Source organism: Xiphophorus hellerii, chromosome 18, assembly GCF_003331165.1.
Source record: "Xiphophorus hellerii strain 12219 chromosome 18, Xiphophorus_hellerii-4.1, whole genome shotgun sequence".
Lineage (NCBI taxonomy): Eukaryota > Metazoa > Chordata > Actinopteri > Cyprinodontiformes > Poeciliidae > Xiphophorus > Xiphophorus hellerii.
Window position 1 is genome coordinate 27921933 of NC_045689.1, and position 25469 is coordinate 27947401.

General features: G+C 39.5%; 1 protein-coding gene across 3 annotated transcripts in view; it reads right to left on the minus strand.

Moving 5' to 3' along the window:
* Positions 1-25255, minus strand: part of cadm1b (cell adhesion molecule 1b) — a 254707-nt gene extending 229452 nt beyond the window's left edge. For 2 of the 3 annotated variants that reach the window (XM_032545058.1, XM_032545057.1), the window contains exon 1: positions 25109-25254. In XM_032545058.1, coding sequence (XP_032400949.1) covers positions 25109-25184 — 76 coding nt within the window. In that variant the 5' untranslated portion in view covers positions 25185-25254. Of the gene's footprint in view, positions 1-25108 lie in introns of all 3 variants that reach the window. The other variant, XM_032545059.1, reaches the window with a different exon arrangement.
* Positions 25256-25469: the final 214 nt, after the last annotated feature.

A 25469-nucleotide genomic window follows, 5' to 3' on the forward strand; every position in this document is an offset into this window, starting at 1 on the left:
TCTGTCCAATACGAAAAGACATTCCAGGCTGGAATCTGAAGGTGTCCTTCAGACCATTTGAGTTCAAGCAGAGGCCAGAGAAGAGGGACCTGCCTGGTACCGGTAGAGGTTGAGCAAGCGGAGGAGTCGTGGACGGAGACGCTTCCCACAACTCGTATCCAAGGAGATGGGCGCAAGTGAGATACAGAGGCGGAAAGGAACTCCTTATAAGGCGTGCGGCAGCTCGGGTCAGAAACACATGCTCCCTGCGCTTGGAGACACGGCCCTCGTTTTCTGATAATTCTACGTCATTCCTCCTCCTTGCATATTTACCCATATAAATGTCTAGAAATACTAATGTTAGTAGATTCACTCACTGCTGGCTAGGATTTCTGGTTGCCGTTCGGTATTGCATTCCATCATGGAAAGCTGAACCTCTAATCTTTGCATTTAGTAAATCTTCCTTCATTCGTCTTCCAAGTCGGAGATCGTCTCTCGAGTTATCAATTTACAATACAAGTTTCTGGTTTCTGACAGAGTCATTATCAAAGAGCATGTGCTGAGATTTTGACACTCACTCCAATTTTCCTCGTACATTGAAGGATCAAGAGTCTTAGAGTAGCCTGGTATTGATAATGAGTCCCACCTGCTCCAGTAAGCTTGTTTTTACTTAATGCGCTCCATGTCTAATTGTGGAATATCTGGGGCTGGATGAGTGTGGCCCAACTTTAAGGCCTTTCAGATTTATCTGATTATATTTGACAGCAAGTGATAGTCTTGGTTTCAAATAGGGGCATAGTAAGGAGTGGTTGACTCAACAGTTTTAACGTAGAAAGTTTGGGTATAAATATATGCATGGTTTTTTTTTGGCAGGGGTGGGGAACTTAATACTTTCACTGAATTACATTTCAACAATAAAATCATACTTTTTGCTCCACTAAAGGCTCTTGTTCATTTTTACTTCTGTTGGCAGTCTTTGTGTCCATTTTGTTCCACCGACTCAGCAAAACGACACGCTGCGCCGCTTTACAGTAGGTGGCGGTATGCAGCTTTAAACCAGTTGCGAGAAGAAGAAGAATCATTTTTGTCCCCATAGTGTTGCCTTATAGAAAGTGATGTAAAGGTACAATACGTGAAAATGAACGTCTAGAAAAGCTAGAAAAATGTGACTAATAATGCATTATTATTGATTATCTGCGTGATCTGTCCAATTTAGAAGAAACATTTCCCAATTGTTCTTGACTAAATGAAAACAAAAACCTCAGAATTGTCAGTGGTATTTTTGAAACTACATATTCCAGCAGTTTAAGTTAAATATTAGTTTGAGAGAGATGCTTTTACTGGTATAATTTGACCAGTAGGATCAATACTTTTACTCTAGTAATTACTAAAGTGCATCGTATTCTGAGAATCTCTTCCCCTCCATGCTTGTTTTGAGTGACGCTGGTTCCTTAATAAATGTTAATGTGCAATAAGAGGTGCTGGAACATTTTTTACTGCCTTGTAGAAACATGTTTAGAAAATAATGTTTAAAAATGAATGACTCCCGGGCTTCTAAAAATGTTTAATAACATTTTTCCCTCAGGATACTAGGCTACACACACACACACAAGCACACCCCCAAATACACACCTGCATTTATAAGTAATATTCCTCACAAGACATTTTAATAATTATAAAGGGGTTCTATTTTTTCTACTCTGTCTTTCCATTTTCCACCTAAATCACTATTAAGTATTCAATTAGATTTGGTTGACTTTACCCGCAGCCGAGCCGCTGCTGCCAAACTCGGAATGAAAATGTGTTTATCGCTGCATAAACTGACAATTCCAGTAACGATCCCGTTTATGACAAACAAATAATCATCCTGTTTATGAGCCGCAGCACCTCAAGAAAAATAAGGCTGCAAACTTTTTTGGGGGGGTTCGTGCGCTCCCATTAAATAGTTCACAGACAGAAAATAGCTGCGCTGCAACGGCGCACACGGCTTCTTTACCTCCAGCTATTAGACTGACAGCTCTGACGAGCGGCGGTCCAACACTGGAACATATGAGGAAAGAAATCCATACTTGGTTCATGCTCAATTTGGAGAGCGAGAGCAAAGTTCTCTTTCTGGTCGAAAAGGTTCAGTGTGGAGGAGCTACTGTATGTCCACAAACGAAATGCTAACTAAAGCAGGACAGTTGGTTTGCATTAGCCTCCGTGGACACTAAAAGATTTAGTTAAAAAAAAATAAGAATAATTCGAGAACACATTTTTTTGTAAAGAGTAGCTGCACACTAATGAGTTTTCACATATCACGACAACTCCTGTGCATGAAAGAAAAATGATATGAAATTAAGCTAATACCTAGAATATAGTCTAAAAACATTAATCGACAGTTGAGCCCTTTCAGCTCCACATACATCTTGGCGAAGGGTGTACATACAGTAAGATGCAAAGGATTATTAATAGAAGGACCATAAAATGCTTTCAAGAGGAGGCAAAACAAACAAAAAAAACAACAACATTGCGTTATGATAAAGGGGGGAATGCGAACTGCCGACTCCATTAAGGCCCTCTGCTCGTTAAAGAAGACTCAACACTTCTTTTAGACCCCGCTGGGGAAAACCGAAACCAGAAAAGTACATTCGAGATGAGTTAGAGGAGAAAAATACATAAGCCTAATACAAACTCATTATAAGAAGAGGCGATAGACGCTTTGCAATTAAATGTCTTTAAGGGCTTTTTTGTGTCTTTTAAATCATAATTAGTGTGTTTATCGAAAGCTGTGCCACCAAAAGTGTGGAGATAACAAAAAGCAGCCGTTTCATTTCTGTGTTGTTTTAAAGCTTTGGCGTGTTTGCAATTTAGCTTTTATTTTACAGCCAAAAAAAAAAAAAAAAGAGAGAGTCATAAAGAAGAAATAAACGCTGTTTAAGTAGCACTTTGGATCCTAATGGAGCATTTTTAAACCACAATCCCCTGTTTAGGGACAAATCTGAGTAACTTTCCTTTTTCATTATTTTTTTCACACACCAGTCGAGAAAGTCGTATAAAGTGTGGCAAATTCCCTGTCTGTGCAGAGCGAGCTAGCAGCTAACTAAAGACTGTATGTAAGCAACGAGGTACATCTATTTCTTCTACACATAACGCTGTTTTTGAGGGCCCTCTAAACATGTAAATGCTCTGAAGACCGCGCTAATCAGCATCCAGAAAGTGTTATAAAGACATGGTTAGGAGAAAGTATAGCCTCTCTTAATTCTAGGGTTTCATTTCTGACGTCATAAAAACGAAAGTTTTTGAAACTCGCCCTCAAGGGCACAAAAATAACCAACATTTTTAACATGCCATTCTTTTCTAAACATAAATTAAGCAGAAATGGAAATGTTGTGAAAATACTAATTACAGTCTGTGGTTTTACAGCTTGTCTAACCATCTTCAGCAGCAATAAGTCAGTGACTATTTTCTGTACCTCTGTCAGTCTTTAACGTCACATTATGTGAATAACGCACAATAGGTAGAATGACAGGGTTCAAATAGGGATTTTTTTTTTTTTCAGGGCCGAGACACTAACATGTTAATTTAGATGTTCTTCTCATTACATAAATGCTAACGTGTTTCTGGTATGCCCATAAATCTGACGCACAGGCAGCAGTCACAAATGACAATAATGGATGACCATGCTGATTTTCCTGGCCTGTTAGGTGTTAAGCTTTTGCTTCAAAACCAAATTTATGAGACGCTGGAAAATACTATACTATATATACATATACTCATGTACAGTATATATATAGTCCAGCAAACAAAATACTTATTAGAGGTATTCACCTCCTTTTTCCTGACAATTGTCTTTTTTTGCCAGCTAAAGATAAAATCCAGCACTTCAGCGCAAAAAAAAAATTTTAAATCCTGGTGGGGTTCTGACATTGGAACCTTGCAGTCATCCAAGTCAACCATGATCTCCTCCATATACCGAAGGATTCAAGGGTCAAATGGGAAGCTAATGTGAGCTGAAGCTTTGCCAAAATCGGGTCATGCAAGCAATGAAATGGAGCTTTAAAACAAGGAGCGGGTCAGAGTTCCATCACAGCGATGTCAGGAGATAAAAGGTTGCACAGGATACGACTAGTTTATCTTTTTGTTGCTGGAAATTTGAAATCATAAAGGTACACTTAGTTTTCACACCACTTTTCTATTTCACCTTGGTTTTTTGACATCCGACACAACGGCACCTGGAGACGGATTTAAGTAACTGATCCCAGTAACAACAAACTGGAGTCCAATTCAGTTTCTAATGCAAACTGGCAAAGAGTCATCGACATCAGGAAGCCCGCCCAATTGCGTCGAGTCTTCGGCTCCGCAGCGGTCCCTTCTGAATCCCACCGAAGGCTTCAGTACGTGAAAAAAACCAGAAAGCGAATATACTTTCTTCTCACAACCACAATTACACCCAGAAGGCCGTGAAATAAAAAAAAGTTATGAAACATTATAAATCATCCTCGGAATAAGACATTTAATCTTAATGCATTAATAGAGCGCGAGAGTGAGTAGGGATGGAAGAAAGCTTGCGAAAGTAATTAGGCACCTGGATATAATTGATGATCTGAGATGATTTCGAAATCTGCCGAGATGAAAAAGAATCATCTCACTGTGACCCGCTTTTTTTCTTTTTCCCCCCCTTTTGTTTTTGTTTGAATACTAACATGGGGGGAGGAGGGTGTGACTGTTTTGCATTCACCTGCACTGCAGAGCAAAGTCTTAATACTCCGCAGGTTGTTAGCAGCAGACAGACAGAGTTATTTGGGAGCCGATACATCAAGCTCATATTTCCTCTCAAATACATTTACCTGTCATCTTAGATGTAAACAATGTGACTTTGACTTTCCCTCCCCCGTCCCCACCACCACCCTTTCCATTAGCTCTATTGCCTCGCATGTCTCTCTGCACTGCAATGACTCAAGTATGAGAAGTAATCAATAGGCCTCCGGTTTGGGTGAATGAGCCTTAGTGCTTGGTTTGCACAGTCTTGATCAGGCTGACGATGACAGATTACAGCGCGGCATGTGAGAGTAATTAAGATGGGTCTATCTTTGCGCCGATAGCTGAAGAACGTCATGCCGCCACCTCCAAAGCAGCCAGCGCCGACATGTCAAGCAGCAGCTCACTTCTCAGTAAACAGCATCAGAATCTGGCAGGATTCACCTTTGACGTGGGCTCGATTCTACGTACAACCGGGTGGATTCTAAAAAATCTTTAAAAATATAGATATTTTACAACAGGAAGACCGGCATAGAGAGGCAACACCAGAACAGATGAAAGTAGCTCAAAACGTACTAGAGTTCAGAGGCTCACTATGGTATAGCAACCTAGGCTAGGTTTCACCCTCTGGGACTTTTATGTATTGTCATGAAGCTCTTCTGTGTGATGAAGTAGGGCTATTTTTAGTGTTGGAAGTTCTCATGAAAAATACCATTTCATTCTCCTAATATTACGACTTCATTCCGGTAATTTTAAGACTTTATTCTCGTATTATTTCGACCTTCTTGTCGCATGACCTCAAATCAGACAAGACGACCGGCTGAATTTAAACATGTTAGTAAGCGGAGGAAAAGAAACCAACAACTATGACTGAATTCTTGGAGCTTTATGACTTTATTTTTGCAGAAATAATAATAACATTAATAAATAAATAAATATTAGCCCGACCAATAAATTTTGTCGTAGAGTGGACCTGAATTCAAAGTCCAAATAAATACGAGCTTTAAAACTCACTTGTCATACAAGACGGCGGCCTTTGACATGCTGACATCACTCTGAAATATGGAAGAAGAAAAAAAGTTTGATTTTCCAAAAATGAAATTTTCAAAAACCAAACACTTGATTTATCAATAAAATAGACTGTGGTGAAGCAACACAAACATAAAGATATCTAATAGTCTGGAGATCAGTGACGTGCGGTCAGGGGAGGCAAGTGAGGAGAAACCTCACCTGTCATAACGGAGAAATATAATGATAAAATAATTTATATTGCCATTTTCACCCTGTGGTTTGTACTTCAGAGTATTTCACTTTGGAGAATTTGTCGACATGACAACCATTAGTCTTGCTCAAAGAGAAGTTTGCCGTTTGTTGCAAGTCATGTAAGAAACACATCAAATCTTCACACTTTCTACTCAATCTGATTTAGCTTGAGCTGTTGTGAATGGAAGAATGGGTAAAAAAAAACAAAGTCTGTTTCTGGATGTGTGAGCCTGGTAGAGACATGCTTAAAAAGACTTTGTGTAATTAGAACCAAAGACGAGTCGACAATGACTTCAGGATGCCTGAAAACACACGTTTAAGCTTTGTAGTTGTGGGGAAAAAAGGAGCATTTCAAAAGTATTTCCTTTCCACTTTATGGTAACTTGCTACTCTGTCTTCGTCTATCATAGGAAATGCTGATGAAAACACACTGACGTTTGTGGTTGTAATGTGACAAAATGTGAAAAAAAAAAAAGAACAGTTCAGAGTGGTGTGACTACTTTAAGGCACAGCAATGCAGACTAACTATGTGCTATTTCCTGACTTGAACAAAGTACTTTAGCATTTAACAAATACACTTTATGACTAGTGAAAGTTCAAAGAGCGCGGCTCCCTGTCAGGATGCCAAGACGACGTTACGAGCTCCAGCTAAGCTCTCGCCGATGACAGAAATGGGAGCAGCGCTAAATTATTTGTCTAATTCAAGCCTACGTAGAACATGACCACATTAGTCATAAAGGCAGACGATTCCTCCGATAGATTCCTGCTCTTTTAAGTCTCAGAAGTCATTATCATCATCGTCAACGGCGAAGCAACAGAGTGTGAATTCCAGCGTTTATTTTTTTCTCCCACACACAGAGTTATTTGGCAAGCACTCAGGCAAATCAACGGCCTCAAAAGTGTAGTTTTTGACCCATTCGCCTATTGATTCCTCCTTCTTTATTTATTTATGTAACAATTCAAGATGGGTAGAATCTCATCAGGGGACTTCGTTCAGTCTCCGCTCGTCTTGGATACAAACACTGCCTCGGTGCAAACGGCGAGAAATACCACTGTAGGCTTTTCACTTTGGTTACGACGCTGTCAATTCAATGGCATCTGTACGGCAGAATAAAAATGTCGACCGTGCGGAGGCAAAAGAATGTTTTGTGAATCTAATACAGAAAGTAGAAATTCAAAGTTAAAAAGAAATAAACTTCCACATAAGAAAGATATCTTAAGTGTCCTTAAAAACTACATTTGGTTCCATTTCCCTTTTACACACTGACTGGTTGAGTTTTTAATAATCATGTTTAGCTGAATGCTATTTTTTAAAAATAAAATTAAAACAAACTCAGTTTGTTCAAAATTTGGATAGGCAATTATTACAAATAAGCACGGATGCTGATTATTTCACTGATTCGCTGTTTTGTAATTATGCATCTTTGGTCATCGTAGCAGAGTCAGTGTTTCCTTTTGTACTCGTCTCAGGGACCACTTTGTTTTGCTTTGGTAACTGATGGTGTTAATCATTTTAAATTGATCTATTAATAGCGTGTTATAAAATGTGTAGCTAAGTGATTCTGATAAATGTTATGTTCTTATGTGAGTTGTCATAATCTGTCAAATTTCTAAAGCTGACTGGTTCGAAAAAATAAATAAAAAAGGACCAAAGCCACAAAGCAAAAACGACAGGGTGTGATATGAAGTGGTTATAATTTATCGCCAGAATTCTCGTAAGTATTAAACTAATAAGAGAAATTAACTGATGCAGAATAGCTGAGCACATAAAACAGGTTTAAAATGGAGAAGTTGAGAGTTTGAGGTACAAATTTGCTTAGGTAGAACATACAAAATTATTAATATTTTTTAAGAAGACTTACGGTAGGTCCTGTAAAGATATAACGGAACAGAATTAATAGTTGTTTTGTTGTAGTTTTCAAAAAAATGTATTTTTCAATATTTGGCATACACATTCATTTGGAGGGTATGCAAATGAATGTCATTTTACCCTTTGACATTTCATACTTTCAAAGTTTTGGTCTTCCAGTCATCGAGCATAGAAATATGTTAACACTTGAAAAGAGAACAGATCTCTTTTTTTGATTATTTATCTTTTGAGATGAGCAAATTGCCTAAAAAATAGATAAACTGAAACACAATGATTATAGGAAATATGAAAAGGTTTGCTAAAAGGCACAACGCGGAAATAAACTGGGACAAAAATCATCTGGTGAGCGAGTGAAATGACCCAGAACCATGATTGGATATCAAAACTTTAAAAAAAAAAAAAAGAAAATCAAATAAATCCATTTTTGTTTTCACTTGAAGAAGTACATACTGTAATTAATGTAGGTCATCGAAACGTAAGCACTTGAAAGTTTTGCTCATTTTTTTGGGTTGGGAATTAATGCTGCACAATACAAACATATAATTTCCATCTCAACATCAATCGACTCAATATTCATATCTCAAAAAAATATCTGAAATGCACTGACTGTTGGCTTACATATTCAAAGTGAAAGGAACTAACCTTTAGCATGCCAATAAGATGTTCAGTCTGTAGGATTCAGTAAGAGGTGACAATGACCAGAACAGAGAAAGCCATACAGGGGCTTGATGGCACACATAATAAAGACAGGAGAGGAGAAAGTGGGGATTCATGGCCGCTGAAATGGACCTTTTACCTGTTAACAACTAGGATAATTCTCTAATACAGCTCAGACCGACTGTGATAAGAACATATCAGCTAGCTCTAAATCTGTCACTCCTCATTTCATTCTCAAATCACTGATATGAAACTGATGGAACACGTTCATTTGGAACTGTCAGTCATTTTGCCCCTTTGTTTTGTTTGCGAAAAGGAGCGATCTGCAAAGATATGTTTTACTCTAACCACACAATTAAACCAAAAATAGGCCTTGCTATCCTCTGAGCTCAATATTTAGCAAAGAATAACATAAGTTATTCAAGTTAATTAAAAAAAAAAGCTAGCAATATTAGTTTTAACTTCAGTATGAAAACCAATATCTCAACATATTAGTTTTACAGTCACAAGGAGAGGAAGAAAGTCACGCGCTTGGTGTTTATGGCGGATATGCAGATGCGCAGACAAGCCTATTTTAACCACAAAGAAAATTGCATTGCATAAATAAATCTTCAAAACGCGCAGAATTCATTTTAGGGATATTGCTTATATAAAAAAACCCGGACTTTCTGTTTTCCCGGCCCCCTTTTTACCGAACGCTCCCCCAACCCCCCGTGTTTCGTTGTTTTCCTTAAGATTTGTGAGTTCCTTCCAGCTGGCGTCCCTCGGTGTGTTGTTAAATAAAATTACAGAAACATTAGGGGGGCTTTTGGGGGCAATGCCGAAAAAGCAACACAGCAACTTGGAGGGACCCGACTATTGTAATGTTGTCCCCGAAACTGGCTGTGTCCTGCTGTGTAAGGGAATAATATTTCATTCATGCCTGCATAAATGCATTTGCAAACAGCACCCGGGCGAGAACGAGAGCGACTGATTGTTCGGGACGGTGTAAAGTAAGAACAGGCCTGTCCTCCGACGTCCGACTGCATATAATCGAGACTTACGTATATATATATATGTGTGTGTTTTATTTTTTTTCATATTTTCACTCTTATCACAGGGCTAAAATGTGGCAGCTGCAAGCAGACTGCGTTTCTGTTAGCAGCCTTAGATTTATTGATTACTGCACTGTTTGCATTCTGTCGATGCTTTGGCTCTGTACAGTAGCGCTGCATTATTTCCACTGTGTACCACTGTGCACTGTGGTTATTTTACCAGGCTCAAATGTGCCCCAACAAGCCCAGGAGAACACACACACATACACCCCCCCCTCCACGCACACACAATGTAACAGTGGCTCCTCTCCTTGTTGTCGGACAGATCTGTTGCACAAAGAAAAGCTCCAGTTTGGACTCCTGAAGTGGGTAACCCGCTATCAAACCACGCCGGATGTACTAGATAACCAAAGAAGGAACGAGTAGATATTGTATTGACAAATCTCCTCTATGTCATTTCTCTTTTTGTGTGTGTGCGGTAGAAAAGACAAAACTCCTTTTCGAAAGCCAAACACTGCAGCTGCCGATCAGTGAACCAGAACCCTTTTCGTTTTGATTCAGGCAGTGGATTACCGAGAGCTCAATAACTAAAGATCCCCTCTTCGCTCTCACACAGTCCTTTCTTCTCTCTATTGATCACACTTTATTTAGCCTTAATGTTGCAAGTTCTTGTCAATCACAGTCAAGGGTTGTCATTTTGTTGGACCTCTCAAAAGGAGAGGTCCAACAATTGACATAGAGGAACATTTCACCAGATATTTTCAAACCAGTTGCCTTTCGTGGAAATCAGATGACAACACGCAATGCCGGAAGAACATACTCCCAGTTATTCCGAAACCAATTTGAGCACACTTTCAAAAATGTACCCGAATATCCCATAACGCCAGTGAAAACCTACTTTGACATTTTATTAACTTCATAAAGAGTGCAGATATTGAAAATATGTAGGTACATAAGTGTTCAAACACTTCTCAATGACACCATGAGCTCTAGTACATTTCTTTTCCAGGGACCGTAAATGAAATTGCTTCTGGAACATGACTGGAGTCCACCTGGATTAAAATTAACTTTGCTGGACATAATTTGCAACAGAATACATATAAGAGAAGTCAAAGAGAGTCATATTATACCTCATATTAGACCTCCGACACTCCTAGCGATCTTGCCGTGCATCAATTGTTTCCAGCATTGAAAAGAAATGTGGACTCCACTTTTTTTAAATGAAAGAAATCTGAAACCACCAGGACCCTTCCTCTAAACTGGACTGCCCAATCAGTCAAGTGGGGTGTTGGTCAGAGAGGTGAACAAAAACCCCAATAGTCCCAAAGCTGGGGCTCCAGGGCTCTCTTGTTAAGGCAGCGGGAAAACTATCTTGACGGACAACCATTGCTTCTTATGCAGTTTTTCCTCTGACCATAAAGGACCAATGACAGCAGCCACAAATAACCGAGACCCTGGCAACGATTCCCATTCCAACACGACGACGACTTGAAGCACAGCCAAGACAACAAAGGAGTGGATTTAGGTGCAGTCTGTGAACGCACTGGATTGGCCCAGTCAGAGCTTGGACTTAAATCCAAGTAAATATCACTGGGAATACCTAAATAAAAACCAAAAATGGCTGTCTAAGACACTGTCCGTCCAACCTGAATAAGCCTGAGAGACCGTGCAGAGCAGAATGGTTTGAAATGCCCAAAAACGGGTGTGCCAAGCTTGTTGACTCATGCCCAAGAAGACTGCTGCCAAAAGAGCTTCAGCAAAAAATATTCAGATAGATTATTGGATTAACAGGATTTTGGCAATCACAAACAAAACTTGCAGATATTTCAAAGAACATGTCTTAGCCTCGTCATTACTGGGTACTTTGCATGGATGTTTGAAAGTAAATAATCAATCCTTCACAGATCAAGTGTGACAAAATAGAGGGGAGAACAAACTAAGGTGTGTGAGCAGTTTCTGGCATTTATCTGTCTGCTTTAAGAGTATTTAACTGATTCCCCCCTTTGGTCTGAATTATGCAATTTTGAACGCTTTAATGCTTTGATGACTCCCATAATCTAATGTTTTCTTAGAATCAAATCTCAGATATCACAGACATGGTTGAGTGCAGGCATTTTATGAGGCGATCCTGCGGGACGACGAGCGCAAATTTTGATCGAGCGAAATAATTCCTCAATTTCCAACAAAAGTCGACAAAAGAATAAACGTTGCATGCCTCATTTTAACCAAGAGCAGTGGCATAAAACCAAATAAGTTATTTTAAGGTGATTTATAGATGCAGGCCATAACTGTTAATATGTGAACGTTATCAATAATACAGTGTTGCATCCCTCAACCAGTCAAAGATTAGAAATGAAAAATTCTCCCTGATTAGCGATCAGCAGATCAGAGACAATTTCATATAAAAGCCTCTCCCTGCAGCATGGCCTTTCTTTTTCTTTTTTGCTTAATAGAAAAAGGTTGATTCAAGAATTGGGATAATTTTGAAATTCCTCCATTTTCTGACAGATTCTCTGTCATAGAAACTAGCAATCCAGTTTGTGTTTTTTCCTGGTATGTGTTGAGCTTTTATTTTTTCTTTAAATAGTAGAAAATGAAAAATTGTATCAACCAGAAAAGGACTGGATCGGTGAGTCAATCTAAAAACAAAAATCTCAATAATGTTAACTTTGTCCCAACTCTTTTCGTCCGCTTTTGCCGGATGCAACGATGACATTTTCTTCGCTGCTCCAGCAAACAAGCTCTAATAAATCTCAAACTGGCCACTCAACAGCAAACACACGAGCACTTAGGGGAGATGAAGGTGTTTCAGTTTGGTGTTAGCAACTAAAGTAGAAATAATAAAAAAAACAACAAAAAAAAGTTGCTAATGGAAAGTAAATGTTTGACTTGGACTCATCAGAACGACAGAAACACGACTCCAAATGCATGATGATGATGTTGCTTGGAAACTGCTGCAAGTGAGCAGCAACCAGCAGCGGATAATTTTGACCAATTAGACGAAAAAGACAAATTTCATTGTTTTCATTGTTACTTTGTGCCTCAGCCAAAAACGTGCACACTTGAAACTTGGAGAGAGAGAAAAAAAAAAAGCTTGACAGAAACTTACTTTGGTACAACTAGTTCTAATAATTTCTGTGGTGAAAAACGTGATTTGATTTCTTTTTTCTTTCTTTCTTTCTTTAGTTGAAGTAACAGGTTTTTTTCTAACAAAGTCTTTAACACTGTTTGGATAACAGCCATTCAGAAGGGCTGCTACAGTTCAGTGAGCACACTCGTTAAAGATGTTAGGACAACAGAAAGAAAAAGCTGATTGTTTCTCGACATGCTTGGAGATAGGAATCTTTAATAAAAATGTTACCACCGAAAAATACCAGCAACATTCAAACATTTAAAACAACAAATAATATATATTGTCACATTTCCTGAAATAATGGCAAAAATATATTTTTTTCTTTTGCCAAAAAATGCTGTAGGCACAAAAACAAATACATTTGGGCACAAAATAACTTTTCAGAAGGTGATAATGTTACTTTTTGCATTACAAATAACATGCTTACAAATGTTAATGATCTATTTACTGATGTATGGGAGTATGAATGTTTGCGACTATAGAGTAAAGCACTTTGGTTCTACATAAATTATTAAATCCATTTACCACTTAAAAAAAAAGAACCATAATCCTTTTTTCCTCTTATTTTCCATTCACATTTAGCTCTCTTTTATCTCATATCGGACCTATTTAAGCGCCACTTGTGGATGCGACGTCAAGCTCTGCTTGAATGTAGCTTTTTGTTCTACTCCCGGCTAATGCATATGAACGTAATTGGCGATTTGCAAGTCGGTGCATTTTGCTTTTTGCTCTCACCCGCCAATAGCGCAGAGGGAGAGGCCACGCGGCGCAGTAAAACGACGGGAGGGGTTTAATGGTGTCAAAACCCAAACCTCATCCGCCGCTCGTGAAAAAGCGGTTATTGGCATCTGGACGTTATGTGTGTGTGTGAGCGGGATGCAACACACACCAGGATCAATGTGTCATGGTCTCACCACTGTTTTTTTGTTGTTTTTTTTGAGTAACTTCATAATGGTGAATATTATTTTTCGCTGTTTTTTTTGAGTAACTTCATAATGGCGAATATTGTTTTTCGCGTGGTGCTGGTTAGGGTGGATATGTGCCCGTTGGAGTTTTTCATTTGGAAAAGTGCTGCGCTGTGAGCCTTAATGATGGCTTGTAATTGCTCCATCACCCATACTAATGTGCACTCTCTGTCCCTTTTCAAAACAAAATCATTGCATTTCCATTTTTTTTTTTCCCTCTTGCTCTCTTTTTTTTTTTTTTGCTCCCCCTCCTTTTCTCCGTGCGGGCTTGATTGTCGGTGTCTAAACATCGCAGCCAATAGAGTGAGGTCTCTCAGATCCACAGAACAGAGAGAACAATGTCATATTCATAAGCAGAGACATCAGCTCTCCTCCTCATTACCACAGCACTGTGAATGGGAGCTTCTGTCCCCACGACCATAAAAGAACCTGTCATCTGTCTCTTTCCCCTAATTGACTGTTTACTACATTTCGACACAGACAGACAGATTTTTGATCATCCTCAGTTTTGTCCTTCTGTGTGGCACTGCGGCACAAATGGAAATGTCCTCTGACTTCTCTTTTTTCCCTTTTCTTTCCTTTTTCATATTTTTTATTTTTTTTGCATTAACTACAAGACTCGCAGTAATAGCATGTTTGCCGCTGTATTCGGCAACCTTGACAAAACAACATGACACAGTATTGACACAGAGGTCCCACTATCTAGTATGCGGAGAGGAAAAAGGAAAAGAAAAAAAAATAACTTATGCCCAGCAGCATCCAGGGTAACGTGTTTCTTTTTTAAAATGAAACTGAAGTATTTCAGAAATTGAAAGGAAGGTAAAGTCAAGGATAGAAAGAGATTTTTTTTTAAAAAAACACAAACGTCGAGAGGCGTTTCTTTCCCCAGTGTCAGATGTTGCATTGAATGACTGGATACGACACTGGACTCTAAAAAGGTCAGATGAAAAAAAAAAAAGAAAAATCAGCCTGCTTGCTTTAAGCTGCCTCCATACCTTTTTTTGTTGTTGTTGTTGCCTTTTTCACTAAAGTGCGGTGAAGAGGTAAATGTTTCAGGTCATCAAACAAAACATCACACAAAGATCGACTAAGAAAAAAAAGTTTTCAAATGATGATTCAATTTACTGGGGGCAGTGGGTAAAACAAACACAATCCAACCTAAGTTCAATCAGCAGGTCTTCTTGCTCCATTGCTATTTTTTAAAATGAAATACGACCGCAGTCAAACTTGTGTGTGAAAGTTTTACGACCCTAAAGCGATCCGTATGTGCAGAAGAAGAACTTTGACGTTCAGAAGACCTTTGCCTAAATGTAAAATAACGCATCCTACGGTTAAAAGTTTTTCATTTCCAGTCTCATTTAACTTGAATTTTTTTATTATTTAATTCTCTTTGCTCTAGTAAAACTGCAGTATGTAACTTATGAAATTTCATAAGTTACATACTGCAGCGCATTGTTTATGGAAAGCCACCGTTGGTGGTGGGATTGTGATGTGATGGGCAATAAGTTCAGAATTTTCATCATCATCATCCATGCCTTACATAATAAATGACATAAAATTCTCATAAAATGTGGCCTGAGCCTTCTGACTGCGAACCCTTTGAAAACAAATCGGATCTTTATCCAAATTACATGTGGAAGTGGCACAAATCAGTTTGTTTGTTTTTTTTACGGCGAAAAAAATCGGGATTAAACCTGCCATAAAAAAGTCGGACTTAGGTCGCCGATGGGACAAAAACCCCCCCTCGGGTTTGGGTCACATTTTCCTGCTGTGTGAACATAACGTTAGTCTTGTGTAAAAAAATAAGTGCCTTCTTATCAAATGGAGAATTAACTTTCATTAACCAAATGTTTCACTAGTCACACCATGTTTGCCTACAATCTGGAGAAATTATTTACAAAGAACTTGTTTGACGGCATGAAGTAGGCTTACATTTGAAAAAAGCAACACGTCATTCCTTTTATGAAATGCTAATGACATTTATCAGTCTTGAAAGTGTTACAGAGCCACTTCTAAGGTGAGAGCCATTAAATCCAGACCAGTGGTGAACCTCTCCAGGAGTGACAGGTCTGCCAAGATTACATAACTCATCCAAAAGGTCACAAAAACCAAAAAACAGAACAAAAGCTAAAACAACCTTGCCTTTTAAGTTTCATTTTCACATGTCGGTGTTCATGGTTCAACAGTAAGAGAAAGCTTGGCAAAACTTGCATTAACTGGAGGGCTCCCTGTCCAAAAATAACACAGAAAGCCTGTTCTCGTATTTGCCAAAAGACATCTTTTTGATCCACAGACCGTCAGAGAACAATTTCTCTTGATTTAAGAGGCAAAAGTGGACCTTTTTGCAAGGCGAGCATGCAGTTAGTTTCATGTGGCTTAAGAGAGCATTTCCAGCCATCCGTTTGTGATTTTAAGTTCAAGTGGAATTGGGTGATCCAAAGGACACTGGTCACTGCCAGTTATCACAAACACTTGGTGGCGATTGTAGCTCAACCAGTTGCTAGGTCTAGGGGGAAACCGGTGAGGATCACTTTTTAAATCTGAGCAACTGAAGTCATCATTTGACAACTGCATTTTGTATTTACTTGAGTCATCACTGTCTGATAATAAACCGAGTTTCATGATCTAAAACACTTAGATGTAACAAAAAAAAACAAAGCAAACACAGAAGGAACCTGGAGGCAAATACGTTTTACCTGTGGAATATGTGCTTTTACAAGCTTAGTGAAAAAGAGTGTAAAAGTTTGATAGCAGGCACACACACGAGTCAGAAAAGGCATTTTACAGCTAAGAACATGGATTTAACAGTTTTTCGGGAGAAGTCAGAGCCGATGGAGTGGAACTGCACACCCCCGAGGTGCATAACCTGCACCGCTTTCTTTGTTAACTCCGCTCCAAGTGGCAAAACTCCTTACATGCCTCAGCTGCCAATTCCGCACCAGCCGCTCACTTCCAGCAGCTCCGATTAGCTGCCACCGCATAAAATAGTGCCATGCATTACCCAACAATTAGACGGAGGCTTATTAGGCACAGCTTAATGTAAATTTAATGAGCAATAAATCCGATTTCTTTAAATAGAAGAGTATATTATTGTTACAAATGATGTACAATGGTGATCTCATAGTGCAGGCGATGAAATACTCCACATATCAACGGGCCATTAAGTGCACTATTAAATCTACCGTGCGCTGTTCTATAAGTGCTTTTTCATACGGACGGTGGGGGGGGAAAAAGCCATTTTAGAAAACGCACTACTGTGTGGAGATGAGATTTGAAACACTCTGGATTGATTGATTGTTGATAGACTAGTAGAAGTCTACCAATCTATCAACAATCAATTAACCTAAACCTTCAGCTGACAGTTTTGCTGGTGAAATGTCAGTTCATGTTGATACCCTTAAACAAACCCTTTCATATTTCACTATTGGGAATGATGGAGGTAAATAATTATAATAAAATGCTAAAATGTCATATTTTGACTTCTTATTTATTATTTTTCAGGTTTTACACTACGTTATTTTTTTCAGATTCCTGTTTAGGTTATTATTAGTCAAATGAAACAGAATAGATTACAAACCCTAATTAAAGTACAATAACTCTGAGCAGGCTCCTGCTGGTAAATATCATTGATTGGAGTTATACGCATGTGTTTTCTAACACCAGACTATAAGCACACTATTACTTTAAATAACCAGTTATGAGTCTGGGTGAAAAACATCCACACGGTGGGCACGAACTGATGCAGTCAGTACGAACCGAGAACGTAGAGCACATAAAGACCAAACGTCTCTATGAGCAGAACTCACTTAAATCACAAAGCTCAAAACAAAGTAAGGCAACGTTTGGATGTTTGCTTGGTTGAAAATTAAAAATCAATTTCAGCAAATGATCTGAGAACTAGATCATTTGTTGCAGCAGAACTTCATATTAATATGGCTCAAACTAATTCAGGCCCTTCTCTGGTTATATGGTTTAAGTGGGTTAGCTTTCCTGCAAACCTGAGCATTACTTCCTGAGCAAAGGCTTTAGTCGTTCTTCACGTTATCTTCTTATATCCCAAGCTTTCTTGGTGTTTTTTTAGGTGGTTTTGATCATTATTTCTTGAGGCTTACAGAAGACCTGACAAAAGTTTTCTCTGGGCATTGTCTGCCTTCTCTTATTATCTGCCATCACATCATTATTATTCCTCCACGTAAGCAACAGACCGGCTGGGTTAACTTTGGTAAGCCACTTAGCTACGATAGTTCCAGGTCCAATTTCGCCACCAATTATCATTTCACACAAATATGTCTCCGTTCCGAACCCATCCTACTTCCATTTTCTACCTTTGTGACCAAAGTCTGTTCCACAGGCAATTTGCCGAACTCGAATTTGTGTGACCCCTGGCCACAATCCAAAGGTTAGAAACACTGTGGAAAAACCCAGAAAAACTCTTTTGATGAACATTTAGAAGAAAAAATTAGGGTGAGAAAAATAACAGAGCAGGTAAAAGTGTATGTGTAGTACTTTCAAAAGTCTTAAATCAAACATATTTTCATTAGTTATTGTTTTGATCTTCATTTAGGCTCATTTGAAAGATGAGAGATTTTGACCCCTAATCAATCCAAAATAGCTCTGAAAAGCTTCCCCATTAGCACACAATGAAGAAAATTACTTTGAATGATCAGTTCTTTACTCGTATAGAAAATGTTTTCTAAATATAGGCACGCAAAACACAAAAAGACCAACCTGCAAAATGAGTAAATAGCAAAGGGCAAAATCACCAGCTGCAGTTTAAATTAAATAGGTCAGGCCAGAGCCAAGTACTTTGTAAGTTTGGCAAATGATCTGAGAACTTTAAGCGACAGCATGGCTGCAGATGAGCAATGAAACTGCATGGTAATGTATATCAAACCCTACATTTCCCAACTGATGCTGAAACTCAAGACTATGCAGTCAAACTTAATTTCTCCATGTTTTCTTCTAATAACCCAAATTATCTAACTATTTTTTTTAAAGTGGTTTTTATTAATATTTGTAGATGCTTCCTAATTGTCAATTTTTTTTGCCTCATTTTCATTTTTTGTTCATACCTCTACCAGCCTTTCCTTGTAAAATCAATATTTTCATTGTTTTTGTCTGTTTGTTAGGCCAAAATCTCCGATCTAAAATTACTTGGGAGCTAAAAACATGGCTCCCCAAACTCCAGAGAACCAAAGTTGGGTCGACAAATACTAGATAGTTTTAATCAGTTTGAATTTTGTTTCCAATTTTTTAGCCGAGTCTTTGAAAAACATTAAGCGTGGAACAACTTAATACGTATAAAATAGCATTGCAGCATCAAAATCATTATTCTAAAAGAGCTGTTTCATGAAATCTTGCCAAATTTGAACTAAGCTGAAGAGCGATGCATTACTCAGGTCCTGTATCGCATTTTTATTGGATTTGTTCATATTTCTTCTTTCTTTCGTCTTATTTAAGGAGCTAGAGAGCACAGTCCAAAAAACCCCCTGCAGACGAGAAGATTCTGCCCTCATAATGTGTTACCACGCTGATGTTAGCCCGTTTCCAACAACACAAGACTTCCTTTGGAGTCCGTAAAACTATCTTGCTCCCCGACATGCAAACTTAGGCTACGTTTAGACAAGATTGCTGTCTGGAAACTTCTGGCATTTTCAAATGTTGACTGGGGAAAAGTTCCACTTTTAGACAACAATGTCATGACATTTTAAATAAGCTGGAATCGTCATGCCAGGCCACTGTATGGCACTGTGAATGTAGCATGTAGTCAAAACGTGCATGTGCTTTTGACCCTTAACTTCCACCTCATTTTGTAAACAGGACCCCACCTCCGATTAACCAAATGCTCACGTAACACATTTCTTATCAGAAGTTGTGATAAGCTGAACAGGTTAAGTAGCAAACACAGCACGATGCTATATGCCATTGTTTTAATTACCTGCCTGCGCATGCGTACAATAAACCCTACAGACGTCCGTGTGCGCTTTCACACCTGCGGAGTACTGCGGTCTTCACCCTGAGGCCTGGTTTCAAACAGTGCCGGTGTCAGAGACTCTCATTATAGAAGATGTAAACAACCAGCTGGATCGTAGCAGAAATGTCCACTGAAAACCGGCTCCGTGTAAGCAGCGCCTTAATGCTGCAATATGTAACTTACAAAAAAAAAGATTTTTCTAATATTTGTCACCATGTTGTGGCAGTATAGTACGAGACAAATAATCAGTGGAAAGGTCAAGCTACACCACCTCCACCTCCCTAAGCTACTATTACTGTCTGAAGAAATCCACCGCCAATCAAAATCAACCAATCAGAGCCAGGAGGAGGGTCTTAGAGCCGTCAATCAACGCTGCTCTATGTGCAATTCCCCATTCCAGGAAAACAGTTTACCCGCCATCATCAGTGGCCATGGAAACTAGTATTAGCATTGGTGGCAGGCTATGTTGTGGTGAACCAGCTGTAGCGTAGGAAAAAGCAAGGGGGAAAAGGTCAGCAGAACATGATTGACAGCGCTAAGACCCTCCCCCTGGCTCTGATTGGTTGTTTCTGACTGAGTGGTGTACTTCAGCAGTTAGTAGTACGAGCACTGGGAGAAGGCAGATGATTTTTTCACAGATTATCTGCCCTATACCATCACAACACGATCATACTTTTAACAAGCATGTAAACAAAAAAACATTCATTTATAAAAGTTACAAACTGCCGTTTTAAAAGCCTAAATCCTGACCCGTTTCTGGTTCAGAAACATTTAATGTTTTAGACTTTTGGATTTTCGTGTTGCTTAGCGCTTCTCCGCTTTCACCAACTCAATGACCTTATCTCCGATGTACAACTAAAATATGGATGAAAAGCATGGAAGCACATCCCGCAGGCACCAACATCCACCATGGCCACAGGACAATCATAAAACACAGGGGAAACTTGTATAATAACAGAGGAAGAAGGAAAAAAAAAAAAAACAACCACCCACCAGAATACAAATATACAGAACACAAATTGAGGGCAGAGCGGCACGCTGTGAGCAGATTTCAGCAGTGTCTGTTTCAAAGCCAAACCCCACCGTAGGCAGCCTGAGCCGAACATTGTCAATCACTCACCGGGTCAGACGCCAACTGGCATCCAAGAGCTCTGTAACAGCTGTATGTTTCCTTTTGTTTCTCTGAGATCCTGTCCTTCAGCGGCGCCTTGAGGCTTCATGACAGCTCGTATTGATCCACTTCACCATCACTCAGTCCTGACGAATGGCTTTAAACTGGCAATAAGTGGGATCATTGAACCCTCTGAAATTCAACCATCTGATGCGCTACAACAGTCAGGGGCCCCGGGAGACACGGAGGAGAGACACACTGCTAAACAGATTCCTCTGTTGTAATGCAAAAAGTCCCATTTTCCTTTTCTTTTCTTTTTTCCATTTTTCATAACGGGGACGCTCAGCCGTGGCAGCTCTTTAGCTTCATGACTGCCAACGTTCGGAGAAGGAGCCGTGTTCTCGTTTGATAAGTGGGACCAGGCGTGGGTTGGCTGTGGGGTTCTCACGATTCGGCAACCTTGAAGCGAAAGTGACGCGGCGGCGCCGTTTTTACATACGCCTTTTGAATGAAATTGCATAACATGATCTAGCTGCTTTTATTTAACACAGAAAAACTACAAATCAACCCAACGGTAGCTAAAATAAACAGTTGTATTTATTTTGATCTTTGTTCATAGAGCAAAGCTAAAATTTTGATTTGGTAGAAGTTTTCCTGGTGCATTTCGTACACAATACTGCAACTTTTGACATTCTCCTCTTTACAGAGTAACACAAGTGCAACAAACTGAGACCAGCTGGTTAATTAGTCAAGCTATTTGCTCTGGTAGCCACCCTGCAGCCGGGTGCTTCAAAGACATTTCGCTTATAGCTTCCCATCAGCAGTTAAAAAAAAAAAGAAAAGAATACTGCAAATTTTGTGGCAAAACTCTTGACGAGTTGCCACAAAAATCACTGTCCACATTTCTCTGCACACAGAAATATTTCCAAAAAGTGAAATATGTGTTCCTTGTAATTAGGGCTGAAACAATTAATCGGATTAGTCGTGACGAATCGATTATTGAAATAAACGTAGACTGTTTTGGCAATCGATTAATTGTCAACTGGAGTATACAGTCAAAAACAGGCAATTTGCTGAAAAGAAAACAACATATTCAGAGCAGTAGATAAGCCAAAACTGTACAAAAACGTGTACATTTTGCATTTAAGATACATTTTGCATCGTCAGTAAACATGTTCTACCCAGAAATCCTTTACTGGAATAGTTTTAGCTTCACCTGGCCTCAGACCTTCACTCTATCAATGTCAAAGTCTAGCAGAAATGGCTGAGCTTTTCACATGTTGATGCTATAAGGTTTTTTGGATTTTTTTTTTTTTGCTGCAGTTGCATCCTTTGCAACAACTAATCAAGCGTCCACTGAAAAAATGCCACATGCCACACAGCTCTCTCCCTTATTGCATTTTATGAAATAAAATGTTTCTTATTTAAAAAAGGAATTGAATTATTTGTTTATTTGCATACTTCTAATATTGCATTAAAAGGCTCAAGTGGTTAAATTTTAAAAAATCGGCACAATGTGCCAATGTTTTTCTCCGATTAATCGATGAATCATCCGAATGATAAATAGAATAGCAGATTGTTAGTTGCAGCCCTACTTGTGAGTGAAGGCAACATGTAATGGCCTTATTTCAGCCAGCTGATACACAATGTGCAGCAAGAAGTTGGGGAAAGGAAGAACTGTAAAGCCACTTCAATGTGTTTAATGCAGGACTTTAAGCCATAAGAAATGAGAGGTGTGAATTATTAGCAGTTTTAAAAGAATAATGTCATGTTTTGGAAATCGAGAGTAGGACCAAAGTAAAGATATGAACTTGGCATGAACATGGTGATGGGAGATTCGGCAACATTGCCGAATCGTGAGAACCCCCACAACTAAAACAGCAAACTTAAGGAGCTTACAGAAAGAGAAACGAGACATGGACAACAGGAAAAAAACCAGTAAAGAACAATGAAAACCAGTGACTTTATATACTGAGGTGAGAGAGGAGAGTGACAATGAATGCAGGTGAGTTTATCAGGGGCGATTATGAACAGCTGTGGAAGAAAGCAAGCAGGCAGACTGAGCGAAGGAGAATAATTAACACAAAGGAAGCTAAGCCAAGCACAAAGAGCCGACAAACCAAGGAGAGAAAGGCTACTACCGATTTATTAGAAACTAATCCAAATGCACAAAGAACAGAACATAAGTCCAAACTAGAATACTAAACACAATGGAACGAGCTAATATGACAACAACTTTCTATCTATAATGAACACGGAGTAGTCAACAGAAAAACCTTTTGAACACAAATAAAGAACTCAGAAATGATCAAAACACAAAAGCCAAACACCCAAGGATCATAGCTATAACCTTTGAAACCTTGACATACCTTGATGAAGCAGGCCTACGCCTGTCAGGGAGCTATTGCCTTTCCTTCATTGTCATCTTAATTCACAAAATTCAAACACATAAGTCTGGGACTTCTTTTCCATTCATAACATAAAGAGTTGTGTATTTAGATTAGCAATTACAAAATTTAAGTGCATCCAAAAGGCCGAGTTTTTCAAAGAGTATTTGATATCTATCATTAACTGCCGCAAGCAACAAAACCATGAGGTTCAGATCAGAAAAACACAAACGGCACCCTACGCAAACTATCCCCATGATAAAACACGACGGTGTCAGTATAATGTTGTGGGAATGTTGGAAGGTGTAACACCGAGTGTCCAGGGGTTGGGGACGTCCAGCGCCCGGGGCCCTGCATGTTTTAGAGGCGTTCCTGCTAAAGTACAGCAGATTTAAAGAGCCACTTATTTGATTCAGGGATGCTGAACCAGGGAAACACCTAAAACGTAGGATATTCGTTGTTGAGGACTGACTCTGGATACCGTGGCCTACTCAAAGTCTAAGTCGAAAAGCCTTGCAGACTCTTTTCATCCAATACGACTGAACCTGAGCTAATTTGCTAAGAAGAACTGCCAAAACTGTCAGTCTCTAAAGTCAAATCCGGTAGAGAAATTACCTTGAGAAGCAAAAGTAATCCTCCAAAGCATTGACTTGACTACTATTTACTATTTATTTAACCTGAGGTTAGGTTAAAAGAAAAAAACATGTACCAATAAAAAACGCCTGCTATACTACTCCATATGTCACACAGCTCTCTCCCTGTATTTGGGCCTGGAGGTTATTCCCCATTCAGGATGCATTATTTTATTCAGCTAAGAGGTTAATTAAATTAAAGTGACAAGGAGACGTTGCTGTAAATGTCATTTAGCTGCTATTCAGCATGGCGCATAATACATTCTGCAGCTGTGAAATGAAAGCCTTGTAACCAATGAACTGCAAAGCGGGGGGAAAAAAATTGTGTCTAAAAATTTCTTTAACAAGTACCCTCATTTTGGAAGCAATCACCACACACACTCATGGTTTCTGCAGACCTGTTGATGTGTGTGCTGCAGATAGCACTGCTCTATACACCACTGTTATTATGGACCAGAATCAAGCCACTAAGTGTAACCCCTGTCACCCCAACTGTTGCTTAACACCCTTAAGGGGTGGCATGTCCATCCCTACCTGGCAAAGTGTCTGCAAAGAAAAAAAATAAAAAAAAATCCAACAACTCTGATGCAATGTTATGCACATTTTTTCTTTAAAAATCCATCTGGGATCGTTGCAGTTGCTTTATTAAACCGACATGGCAGATGTTCACTTAAAGCCTCGTCGGCTGACTGGGGAGAAGAAAGTGCGGACACGCGCTCGCATGTATCCGGGGCTGCAGCTGCTGCTGCCACGGCCAGAGGATACACAAGCTGCAATGCGTGTTTTTTTTTCCCCCTTCTTCTTCTTCTTCTTCTCTCCCCTCTCCTCTAAAGCGCACCTGAAGCGCAGAGCCGGAGAGAGAGAGAGCTGAAGGGGTAAGCGCGAGGAGGAGTTGTGTGTCTTTGAGGATGCGGTAGAGAACTGGAACTAGAGCCGCGTGCTCCCGGTAATGCTCCGGAAATCCACTGCCTCGCTCGTTTGAGTAAATACACCGTTTCTTCACTACTCACACTTTATCTCCGCTTGTTACTTTTTTTTTTTTTTTCCTATGGCAACTCCTGGAGCGTTCGGCAGTTAAGAAATGAAAAAAAAATACGACACAAGCGGCAATACAAGTCTCCAAACAGCAGCTCTCTCTCTCTTTTTAGTATTAAACAAACTAGTAAGTGATGCTGAGATTCAAGAGGAAAAGCTCGTGCGCATCCAGCACGCATACGCACCAACAACTTCTCCCTGGCAGCTCTATACTCCGCTTCCCCCTCCGTTTTATTTTTACTACTATTTTTGGTGTGGTTCATTGATTGCTGTGAACGAGTAATTCTCCATCACAAGGCGGCTAAAGAAGGTAGAAATAAAAACTCACCTTTGTGAAGAAACGCCGCTAACATCATGAAAACAGAGAAAGAAATGGCGAGAGATCCGCTCCCCGTGATCGCCATGTTGGATACCTGCTTGAGACTGGCGGCGCTAAATCACCTAGAGACGGCCATGGGATGGAAATGTAGACACATGAGGGGCGGAGAGAGAGAAAGATAGAGAGAGCGAGAGCGAGAGAGAGAGAGAGATAGAGATAGAGAGCGGCAGGGGGTGGGGAGGGGGGGCATAGAGGGGCTGCTTGCTATTGCATGGTAGCTCCGTTAGGTTGCAATGACACCTAGGCTGGTGTAGAAATAATACAGCGCTTCCTCGTGAGACTTTTAAAATGTTTAAGGTTGTGTTATTGC